General features: G+C 36.6%; 1 protein-coding gene across 1 annotated transcript in view; it reads left to right on the top strand.

The window, feature by feature from the left end:
* LOC149897643 (NACHT and WD repeat domain-containing protein 2) overlaps positions 1-11,206 on the top strand; it is a 45,631-nt gene extending 34,425 nt beyond the window's left edge. Inside the window, exons 7-24 of the mRNA XM_090116209.1 lie at positions 659-808; positions 1,225-1,403; positions 2,079-2,171; positions 2,538-2,666; positions 3,137-3,242; positions 3,618-3,780; positions 4,713-4,921; positions 5,279-5,537; positions 6,320-6,498; positions 7,005-7,081; positions 7,193-7,741; positions 8,061-8,178; positions 8,487-8,616; positions 8,788-8,860; positions 9,140-9,276; positions 9,797-9,997; positions 10,310-10,444; positions 10,928-11,206. Of these exons, the coding sequence (XP_089972335.1) occupies positions 659-808; positions 1,225-1,403; positions 2,079-2,171; positions 2,538-2,666; positions 3,137-3,242; positions 3,618-3,780; positions 4,713-4,921; positions 5,279-5,537; positions 6,320-6,498; positions 7,005-7,081; positions 7,193-7,741; positions 8,061-8,178; positions 8,487-8,616; positions 8,788-8,860; positions 9,140-9,276; positions 9,797-9,997; positions 10,310-10,444; positions 10,928-11,157 (3,117 nt within the window). The 3' untranslated portion in view covers positions 11,158-11,206. The remainder of the gene's footprint in view (positions 1-658; positions 809-1,224; positions 1,404-2,078; positions 2,172-2,537; positions 2,667-3,136; positions 3,243-3,617; positions 3,781-4,712; positions 4,922-5,278; positions 5,538-6,319; positions 6,499-7,004; positions 7,082-7,192; positions 7,742-8,060; positions 8,179-8,486; positions 8,617-8,787; positions 8,861-9,139; positions 9,277-9,796; positions 9,998-10,309; positions 10,445-10,927) is intronic.
* Positions 11,207-12,365: the final 1,159 nt, after the last annotated feature.

Raw genomic sequence — 12,365 nt, 5'->3', positions numbered from 1 at the left:
CAGTTCATCCGGCAAGCGACTAATATGCCCTGCCCAGCACAACATTTGCCCTGCCGAGTGCCAAGTTAAAACATGAAAACAAAAAAAAAAATAGTGGAATTTATATGTCAAGCCTTTTATGTAAAAAAGCATGTGTGCCGAGCAGACGTGTCAGAAGTGCAACTTCTTCGACAAGATTAAAAAAAACCTGGAAATTTTACCTTCAACGTGCCTAGAGAAGTTTCACTACAAGAAGCATTTGTATGTCAGCGTAAAGAAAAACAAAAAAACTAAAAAAAAAAATGTCGAATGATATGCAAAAAAAATTGGTTGTCTGTAAAGTCGGTTTACTGACGATAGTTGAACGTGACAATGTCCGATTGTGCTTCTTTGTCGCTCGTTCCGCGCTCTCGCTTGCACTTCAAGCCTTACATGGAACGCCTCAGAGCGAGGTAACGCCGCATGAGTCATGTTTTTTCGTGCGTGCAGCTGGCTCTATCGAATTATAAAACGTTGTCACGTCAAATAAAAAGAAAGGTACAAGCTAGACAGCAGCACGACGCCGCCGGCTGGTGCGCGCACGTGTGCGGTGTCTGTCAAGTAAAAAAAATAAGCCTCATTTATTTATCAAGCTGTAAAAGAATTAAAAAAAACGATAACATGATTCCATAATTTTCAGGAAGTACAACACACAGTGCTGATGAGCTCCGAAACTGCTCGCCGCTGTGTGTGGGTGTGTCGGTCCGGAGTGGCCGACGCTCCGCAAGGCTCTGATGAGCAGTTGAGAGAACTGCAGCGACGACTGGCTAACTTGCAGCGGGATTTGAAGGTCCGTCCGTATAAATTTTTAGAAAAATTGTTGTCAGATAGCGAATCTACGCATTCTTGAGATAATTTTTGTAGCACGTGTAGCTTTATGTTACATCTCGTAGCACGTGTAGCTTTGTGTAAGATCTCGTAGCACGTGTAACTACAGGTGAGATCTCGTAGTACTTCTGTGCTTCGAATCATAATGATTAGAGAAATGGATATAGCTTCAGTTGAAAAATACGATCAAATGGTTTAGAAAAATAACTTTTCTTTTTATTTTGCCCAACTCTTACATCAAATCAAAATTAAACGTCATTGCCTAACTTAGTTTATTAAGCCGTTGAAATAACATCTATGACGTCACAAAATTGTGCTGAATCATTTATATTAGTGCTTCATAATACAACAAATATAAGCATCTAAACTAAATTACAGCTATACCTAAGCGAACGTAACGTAATCCGAGCAAGCGTGCGCGGTCGAGCACATACCGCTGGCGACGAGGAATATACAGCAGGTGTTCGAGCCGCGCTCGGCGAGCGGCTCGACGCACTGCTCGACGCGCTTGTGGCTGATGGGGACGGGCCTGCGGGGTATTGTGGGATACCGGCCAGGTGAGTAAATAAATTGTGAAAAACAACTATCGACTAAATACGGTGAAGTATGATAGAGATGGAAATAATTTTGTTGAGTAAAGTGGATAGTTGTGTTGAATTAAGTGTTGTTTTGAGTAAAGTCGATAGTTTGTTGAGTAAAGTGGTTAGTTGTGTTGACTGAAGTGTTGTGTTGAGTTAAGTGTTGTTTTGAGTAAAGTCGATAGTTTGTTGAGTAAAGTGGATAGTTGTGTTAAATAAAACAAGTTCTTAGTGCTTTGTCACATGCTGGCTAAGATCGTTGTGTTAAGTAACAAGCCAGCTAGTCTGGGTACGTAGAACTGGAAACTGGATCAGATCACCGATGTAGGTACATCAGGCGAGATAGTTGTCATTATTAATTTGAGTAAAAAAGATCAGATTTTAAAAAAAAAGCGGTGTCTTTAGTTGAAAAGTTGACTGTATTGAGTGAAAAATAAGCTATTTTAAGTAAAAGCGGCCCAGTATTTTGAGTAGAAAAAGTCAGTTGTTTTGAGAAAAAATGTCATTTGTATTGAGCAAAAACTATCAGTTAATTTTAAGTTAGTGGTAAAAGATTATCGATGTGTTGAGTAAAATGCAAACTAGATAAGCGGCGACGCGCTTAACACACTATAGGTTAATCAAATGTATTCATTTTATAAATTTTCATTTCAGTTTGTTCGAGGAAATATCGGAACATTTATTATTCTGCCAGAAAGCAACACAATGCACGTCGAACAGAGAAATTACTTTGAACGAGCTGAAAACGTAAGTTACTATCCTTGCACCATAAATCAATTCTTATTTTCATTGTTAATGATTTTAGTATGTCAAGCTAAAACTAACCTTTTTATGATGATTTTTTAAGTGCTTAATTGTTTCTGGATACCTTAATTTTGCTGGGAAGTTGATATAATGACGGTATTAATCTATACTAATATTATAAAGAGGAAAGGTTTGTATGTATGTATGTGTGTATGGATTTCACGGATAAACTACTGGACCGATTTTGATGAAATTTGGCACAGATAATCTTTAGACCCTGATAAAGAACATAGGCTACCTTTTATTGCGGAATATGTACAACGTGCGAAGCCGGGGTGGACCGCTAGTTATTTATATTTTAATTTCCAGCTACGTCCAAAGCGACAGTAAAGTCCCTCTAGTGGTTATAGGAGGTACGGGTTGTGGAAAGGCTACTTTATTGGCAAGAGCGGCTGCGCTTGCGCACACTTGGCTGGACGATCTGGCGCTGGTTGTTCGGTAAGTAATTGTGATAACTTAATAAATGAGGGTAGATTTTAAAAGATAATTGATGATGTTATAGAGTTACTTTGTGATATAAAACTTTGAATAAATGAGGGTAGATTTTATAGGTATATTGATGCTGTACACTTAGGTTTGAGAATTATGAAAAATTTTTGGTAAATGAGATTTTAAAAAAATGTTGTACAATACGGTAATTTTGTGAGAATTTTGAAAGTTTAAATAAATGAGTGTAGATTTCAAATGAATGCTTGCTTGATGCTATAGGATGAATATTTAGTTATTGAATTCCATGTTTTAAATCTGTTCAAAAACTGCTTACAATTGATATTTCCAAACGACTTAAATAAAAATGGACATCAAGCAATCATTAATACATTTTAAAGTAACGTTAATATATAAGTAAAGTAAATGGTGGAAAAAATTAATGCCAATTTTTTTTTCACATACCTATTTTCTTTTTGTAGGTTCGTCGGTCTCACATCGCAATCTAGCACTTCCCATCAGCTGTTGAAGTCTATAGTTGACCAGCTGCATGTTCTACATACTGGCACCGTGTATCGAGGCAAAAATGTAAGCTTACAACAATCTCATTATTTATTTGTTTACGGCATACTACAATCTTATCTTACAATCTCTATAAATCTAATCCTCTAATTAGTCTTAGAAATGTGAAATTCTAAAAAAATAGATATTATTATACTCCGACTCGAAGGACCAATAAAAAAGTTATACTTGTCAAATGTCAAAATGTAACGGGTCCGGTTATCTGTAATGCTTTATCCTTATTTGTCATTGTTAATTAGACATTTTTAAAACTGTTCGACTTTGCTTATAAACGGTACATCTTTATGACCTGAATTGTATGATTAAATATCTTTGTTATTGTTTCTTCTTTGCTCTTGTTCTTTGCATCTTTGATTTTTTATCATTATTTTTGTTATTTAGGAAGCGGGATCCCTCTCAATAACACTACACCGGCTGCTCGACGCACTATCCCGCAGCCGGGCGGTGCTGGTGTGCGTGGGCGGAGCGGACGCGCTGCGCGGAGTGCGCTGGCTGCCGGAGCGCTTGCCCAGCGGCGTCAAGATGATCGTCACGGTCACTGAGGGTGAGTTGTGGTCGCTGAAGTGGGTCGTGGTCACTGAAGTGGGTCGTGGTCGCTGAAGTGGGTCGTGGTCACTGAAGTGAGTTGTGGTCACTGAAGTGGGTCGTGGTCACTGAGTGGGTCGTGGTCACTGAAGTGAGTCGTGGTCACTGAGTGAGTTGTGGTCACTGAGTGAGTGGTGGTCACTGAAGTGGGTCGTGGTCACTGAAGTGAGTTGTGGTTACTGAAGTGTAACATGATCATTGAATTCGTGTCGCGGTCAATGAGTTAGTGTATTACAGTTATTGAAAATTTTCACGGTAATTAAGTATGTGTAATGTATTGTGTATCAATGATTGTGTCACGATATAATTGATTAATAAAATAAATTCAAAAATCTGTTAAACGTTATAAACGCTTCCCCATGTGTAAATCAAAATTATTTTGTGCCAATTGTCAAGGAATGGCTATAAAAATCTATAATCACTTTCCCCCAAATATAAGGAGTTGTAATCTTAATAAATTTAAATGGAGGATTACTTCATTTCTGAAACAAAAATGCTTTTATACGGTGAATGAATTTCTGACATGTAAGATGAACGAGGACTTGGCTTAGGCTTAAATATTGTATTGACTTTTGTATCTTTATTTATTATAATAATATTATGTAAAAAAAAACTAATTTCCGAACCGAATATTCGACCGAAATATTTGTTTGTAAAAATTTATAATAGCTGCTATAATTTTAATATATATAATGTTAATGGGATCTAGTGTTGTGTAATATAAAATTGTTTATTGTAATTTGTAATATATTTGCATGCTCAATTAAGAGCCAGAATGTTTAAGAGCCTATGTAATATGTACCTACCTAACATCTTTGTAAATCTACATTCTGCAAATAAAGAAATTTGAATTTGAATTTGAATTTGAAACCTATCTTATTATCTTAACAGAAAAAGACGAGCCATCAAGTTCAGCAATAATGGCAGTATTATCATCTGAGGACGGACCGAAAGTAGTACGAGCGCCACCTGTCGGTGCGGAAGAAGCTAAAGCAGTACTCACTGCTTGTGCTGCGACGTATAGCAAGACGGGTGCTGCTTCACCGCCAGAAGCCGCAGTGAAAGCAGTACAAAAGTGTACTCTACCACTGTACTGTAAGGTGAGGGTAGTTGGTAGTAGGAAAATAGAGGGTCATGTTAAAATAATAGAAAAAAGAAGCTAAAGCAGTGCTCACAGCATGTGCAGCAACGTAAAGCAAGACTGGTGCTGCTTCACTGCCACAAGCCGCAGTGAAGGCAGTACAAAAGTGTACTCTACCGTTGTACTGCAAGGTGAGGGTAGTTGCTGAAATAGTCAGAAATATAAAAAAGGGTAATTAGAAAGAAATAGAAGTAAAAAAAAAAATTTTTTTTAGGTCATCTAACACCTGTTACATTAAAGCATGAGTCACGCTATACCGGGACCGGGCCGTGACAATAACTTACTAATTCATATGTATACATAAATCCTTTTTCAGATCTTAGCATGGCAAATATCACTATCAGCGGAAACATTCACAGAACAGTCAGAGCCAGAAACCACGCCTGAATTAGTTATATGCGATGAATTAGAAGCTCAATTGGAACAAATTCTCATTGCAACTGAAGCAGCATTAGGCGCTGAGAAGGTTAAAGCCTGTTTGTCTTTACTAACTGCGTCTAGACGGGGTTTGGATGATACGGAAATACTGGATATGTTAGCTCATGATGATCTGTTTAGGAGCGAAGAGACATATTGTGAGTACCTTTTTTTCTTATTTAAGTGGTTAAAATTTGTTTATTTTTAGATTCATCAGTTTTATACGTATTAAAAAGCAAAGGACCTAAGATAGATCCTTGAGAAATGCCCAGATAAAAATAGTGTGAATAGTTACCATATTTTTAATTATTTTCGATGGTTTTATTTTATTAAATTCACTTTTGTGTTTTCAACTGTGCATTACACCTAAGTATTAATATTTATACTGATGAACTCTAGCTGAGTAATAAAACTATATTTTGCAAACACTGATTACGTAAAAAAAACAGAATGAGGTAAATTTTTTTTTTTAATTCTATTTTCACCCCCTTTTCACAATTGGCTATGCTCTACGAATGTGGTCATTGTGTCTATGAAAATATAACCTTAAATGTTAGCGCCTGGCTTGCCAGTTATTTTATTATAATATTTAGGGGTGGTGCGTAGTTAGGGGTGAAAACATAGAGTTTTAAGAACTCATATTATAGAAAAACATGTCTGAAATTTTATGAGTATTTTTTACGTAATCAGCGTATGTTAATATAAACTGTAGGTCCCTTTTTGCTTAGTACAGTGATTCTGGGATATCTTGTATAATATTATTTGCTTGATTTGAGCGCAATTTTGCATTTTGAGGTCATTCGTTAACTGTTTAATTTGAGAGTGATTATGCATGCGGGGTTGATTGAACGGAATTGATCTTATGTTTCGACAATCTCGCTGCATATAGTACTATGTTTTAGTACCATGTGTTAGTACTATAGTACATAACGTATTACAGTACCATGGGCACCAGCCGCGTTGCTATGGCCGCAAGTAAGCGCGTTACTAGCCCCATGGCTGCGCTGGGACGCACGTGGGGCTGCTCGCTGGCGGGACGCCGCGCTGGCCGCCGCGGCCGCCGAGCGCTACCTGAGCGACGGACACCAGGCGCGCCGCACGCTGGCCGAGTACTACGAGGTGAGTGTGGGCGTTGCTAGGGACGCCGGCCGCGTTGCTATGGAGACCAGCAAGTAGCGCACTGCTATGGTCACAAGTGGCGCGTTGCTACGGCCACATGTTGCGCGTTGCTACGGCCACATGTTGCGCGTGCTACGGCCTCATGTTGTCCGGTGCTACGGCCACATGTTGTCCTGTGCTACGGCCACATGTTGCTCTTTGCTATGGCATATGTTGTCCGGTGCTACGGCCACATGTTGTCCTGTGCTACGGCCACATGTTGCTCTTTGCTATGGCATATGTTGTCCGGTGCTACGACCACATGTTGCGCGTTGCTATAGCCGCAAGTGACGCTTTGTACAGAGGACATAAATTTTATACTACTTTAATATATATACAAATACCTATAAAATACAAATACCTATAATAAATAATTATATACAAATACCGGACGGAAATATCAGACGGAGAATACGCATGAGGAAAGAAAATCAAAAATTGATCTATATTTTTTATATTATTTGCAGGGAGTTTGGTACAACGACAATGATCCCAAAATGTCTGGACGTCTTATTTCGCAAGAAAACAAATTCTCTGATGAATGGTAAGCAAATAAAACATCACTTTTATTTGAGTTAGATTCAAATGTAACGTCATCTTCTATGCAATTTTTTTATAAATAATCATCTTTTTATACAGATTAATTATTTTTCAGCTACAACACAAGAAAACTAGACGAGCTTCCATTCCAGCACTATCATTTACTAAAAGAAGATCCAGAAGCATTCGCAAACAAGCCATACTTCACAAAATTAGACTGGGTTCACGACAAACTAGCGGCCACAGACTGCGGACATTTTTTAGAAGACATAGGCCTTGTACATATCGACCCTTTACCAGAACACCTTGAAATACTCAAGGAAGTCTTCGAAACACACTCGTACGCGCTAGACTACGACCATAGACAATTCTACGGCCTCCTCCGAGCTACCATAGAGCGGCGTCAAAGAGAAGGCATAGACATCCACAGTGATATAGTTCGGGAATGGATGAGACAGATTTTCGACCCACCCGTACCTACGTTTTATCCAATGAACGATGATTTCTGGAAAGTCATGGAGAATAGAGAAAAGCGCGACTTCTCTATGGTCGAGGGTTTTGATACTAAGCCGTACGATTTGATCGTTAGATTTGATACTAGGGGCAAATTTATTGCTACTGTTTCTACGGAGAGGGAGGAAATCTGCGTTTGGGATGTTACAAGGTATGAATGCAAAATTATTGAGAATGTAACTTAAAATTGATAAGATTAAATTGGAAACTAAATTTTAATTAAATCTACCCTACCTAATTAATCTATTAATAAAAGTCTAAATTTAGTTTTTTATAAAAATAAGCTTATCGATACAATTTATTTTCTTTTTGGGTATATTATGAAATTTAATTTAAGAAAATTTTATTTGAATTCTGGTACATTCCGGTTGGTCCCATTTAAATTTTGTCTAGTTCTGACAATTAGAAGGTGGTTTAGTTTTCTGGTAAAATATATTATTACTTTTATGATAAAAATAAAACATTTTCAGGTGTAAGTTAGTGCGAAAGATAGTAGGAGTGACGCATCCTATAAACTTAGTGCCAATAGACGAGTACCGGTGCGTTGTCTTGTGCAGACGTGAACTGAGAGTGTATGATTTAGATCAGGTAAGTTTTATTTACTTTACAAAATTGGTCTATTTAGATGTATTCTTAGAATGTATTATTTTGTTAAGTACCCATAAAATAGATCAAAGAAAACTTTTTTTGTTGTTTCATTATTATATTTCGCTTTTTACCTTTCCCCCGTCGTTGTCTGGTAGAGATAGCTGCACAGGCAGGCCGCCCTTTGTTTTTTATATTTAATTTCATATAGTTAAAGTGTTAAATAAGTAAATAACTCCACTATGATCTGTGTCCAACGTTTTTCTGAAGAAAGAAAACCTCATATTTCATCGATTATTTATATGTTCCAGGGTAAATTCGTAGTTGCGCTAAAAGGTGTAATGAACCAAAAAATGCCGTACTACGGTCTACACGACTCGAAGCATTTAGTCGCTCTGTCTAGGAATAGGATGTATGTGAATCTTATGAATATTGAAACAGGTATGTTGTAAATAGATAAAAAAAAAGTTTTAATTATACAGTTACATATATGATCTGTTCGTAAAGTAAAGTATTAAAAAATTTGTTATTTGATATGTTTGACAATTATTGTAAAGTTCAATAGAAAATAGAAATATTAAAATTTTAATTTTTTGATCATTTCTCTTTCAGGTGATTGTGTGACGACGTTCAAAGCTGGTGAAGATAGATTTTTAAATTCATTGTTGGTATCGGGAGATGGAAGGTAATTGTCAAATAATATTAAAAAAAAAGCCGAGTGGTACTCGGGGACTGCCACGGTAAAGCTATTGCATGCTATGCCTTCAAGCCACACCTCCGCGCCCGTCGGAGTGGGGAGCGTGAGGTTTTTTCATTACGGAATTTCTCGATTCGGTCCCCGCGCTCAAGGCCCGCGATAGAAGCTATGCAATAGCTTAAAAAAAATTCTTTTGATTTTGTCTGTTTTACTTAACCGTTATAAAAATATCTAGGACCAACATTTATATTAAGTTCATATTTTTAGAGTGTTGGTGTGTGGAGATGAAACTCAGAAGCCGTTCCCGTTGTTAGTATGGTCGCTCACATCTCGGAAACTGTTATATGACCTTAGGATACCACATCATGACTTCGTTACCTCTAAAGCGGCTATTACGTATGAAGGTAAATGATGAAATATGCTTTTATTGTAGTGGAACAAGAATAGATCCTTGTGGTATTCCAAACGTTTCTATGTATTCATTTGAAATCTATCATCATAATTTTAACATTCAACAATAAAATATCAAAAAAATGAATAATTATGTTAGTCCTATACTTAGATTTAATTTTGACAAAATATTTACATGAAAATAGAGATACATACTTAATCAAAAGCTCCGTGCAGATCATTTCAAATGTTATCATGGTAAATTGCATCTTAATTACTTTATTAATATTTTCTGTTGTATAATTTTTGACAACTAGAGGTCCGCCCCGGCTTCGCCCGTGGCACATATTTCGCAATAAAAGGTAGCCTATGTCCTTTCTCGGGTATCAAAATATCTCCATACCAAATTTCATGCAAATTGGTTCAGTAGTTTAGGCGTGATTGAGTAACAGACAGACAGACAGAGTTACTTTCGCATTTATAATATTAGTATGGATAAGTTATAAATTGTATGTTTATTTCTCCACTTTACAGGTTCATATGTATGCGTAGTATCCCGTGAGCTAGACGAGCCAAGTCCAAACTTCATAGTAGTGTATGACTTACAATCTGGGACTTTATTCAAGAAATGGAAGCCAGGTTGCGATACTGTGGCCCTTGCTATAAGTTCAGTGGACGGGTGTGTGGTGTCCTCGCTCGCTGATACCAGGATATTGGTGTGGGATTTGGTTACTGGTGAGTTATTTAGTGTACGAGTTACAATCTGGGACTTTAAGCATTTACGAATTACAATCTGGGACTTTAAGAAGTTACTAGTTACAATCTGGGACTTTAAGAAGTTACTAGTTACAGTCTGGGACTTAAAGCAGTTACTGGTTATAATCTGAGACTTTAAGAAGTTACGAGTTGCAATCTGGGACTTAAAGCAGTTACTGGTTAGAATCTGGGACTTAAAGAACTTACTAGTTACAGTCTGGGACTTTAAGAAGTTACTAGTTAAATCTAGGACTCTAAGAAGTAGCGAGTAATTTGATATTTGTTTCCCAGGTAACTGCCGTCTATCTCTAAGCGGTCACGTATCCGCGGCTACACAGTTACGGCTCGGTCGTTCGGGAGCATTGTTACTCTCAGCTGATCTATCTGCTACTGATTTATCTGTGCGACTGTGGGATTTGGCTGCTGGTAAGATATACATATACATACATACATACATGTATAAATACATACAGTATACACATGACAAAGATGCAATACATACAAGTGCACATATACGAGTTCGTGCATACATGTGTACGTAACACATAAGCAGACACCCACACATACGTATAGGGACACACATATATCTACATATTCCATACCTACTTAATACATAATATATCAACATTACACTTACACACTTACACCCGCCCATATCTTTTTTGTTGATCACTAAATTCCTAATTTTTCGTTGATTTCTTAAAATAAAATAAAAAATAAATTTATTTTCCTAATTTTAGTAAAAACTATGCAGTTATGCGCTCAATTCCACTTATTCTTTTATAATCTATATACTTAAAAATAATAACATCAAAATAGATGACAAAGGCAATACAAACAAATAAATCATTCATCATACACATAAATATGTCTTTGTAAAAATTAAATTAACAACTACCCGCATTTCAGGTAAACTAATAGCAGTATACACACCACCAGAACGCATTACCTCCTGCGAGATCCTCCTAGGAGGGTCCATTCTTGCTCTAGCCATGGAGAACTATAAGGAAATAGTCTGCGTCAAACTCTATGGTCCGACCATAGACTCGGTGAAACATGGCCGCGATCTAGAGTACGATGACGATGTCTATGGTCACATAGAGTACGAGGGAAAGACGTTTGAAGTCAAAGAGACATGATCGCTGGCGATCGAGTTATGATATCTAGCAATAATCTGTGGCTATTGAATGGGGGTAGAGGCTGCGTTGATAGGTTTTTTAGGGTTTTTTTTATTAGTGTTTTTTTTTCATGGTTGTTGTTTTTTGTTATTTACCCTGCGAAAGTCATACTTAATAATGTTTTTTTTTTTTGTTAAAAAAGAACTTTTTTTTCTTATTGTACAATTTAAGTCCATTTAAACGTATGTAATATGTATATTGTCGATACGGACGTTTAATGAATTAAGAAAAAATCTTATAAACTCATCAACGTCAGCCTCAATTCTTCAATGATAGTAAAGATGCATTTTATATTTTATTTGTGTATTGGGTGCAGGTCACTGATGTTATTTAAATTTGTATACTTGTGGCACAAACAGCAACGTATAAAGGAATATTGTAAATTATATCATCTCAAGTCATGTTTTTTAAGCTATTGCATAGCTTCTATCGCGGGCGTTGAGCGCGGGGACCGAATCTAGAAATTCCGTAACGAAAACCTCACGCTCCCTACTCCGACGGGCGGAGGTGTGGCTTGAAGACATAGCATGCAATAGCTTTACCGCGGCAGTCCCCGAGTGCCACACGTCTTTTTGTTTTTCAATTAAATTAATAAGTCTTATTTTTTATATAATTTTAACTGTTGGAGGAGCTTACCAATATTGGTAAAAATCTATAAAACAAGATAAAACATAACTTATAAAATTGCTGCCAAAATGACGTCATAGTAATAAATAAATGTTAACGCACATAACTATATCTTTATGCGTGAAATGTCATTTTGAAATTAGTCTATATGTCGCAGAGAAATTGTATTATTTCGCTGTTTTTGTAGTGTACAATTTCTGTGTAGTATTAAAAACAAGAACCTTAACTAACCCACCCCCTAATATCCAAACCAAAAATTTCTGATTACGAATTCTCGACATATTACAAAATGCCGCGCGTTTGTAAACGGCGAGATTATACAATTTGCCTGCGACATATATACAACATCATGGTGTGAAAAACATATTTTTTTCAAATATATGACAAATCGATTGTTCCCTAAATTTATTATTCGCTTGTGAACAATAAATTTAGATCTAAAAACAAAACAAACTTTTACTTATTGAGATAGAGGTTTATTAATTGATTAAAGATTTACAATATTTCTTTATACTGTTCCAATAAATAAACCGAAGTACAAC

Source organism: Colias eurytheme, chromosome 25 (genome assembly GCF_061535395.1).
Source record: "Colias eurytheme isolate Ceu_HAF_F1 chromosome 25, ilColEury1 Martin Lab GWU primary, whole genome shotgun sequence".
In the NCBI taxonomy this organism is placed as follows: domain Eukaryota; kingdom Metazoa; phylum Arthropoda; class Insecta; order Lepidoptera; family Pieridae; genus Colias; species Colias eurytheme.
This window is presented reverse-complemented; position numbering and strand designations above follow the sequence as displayed.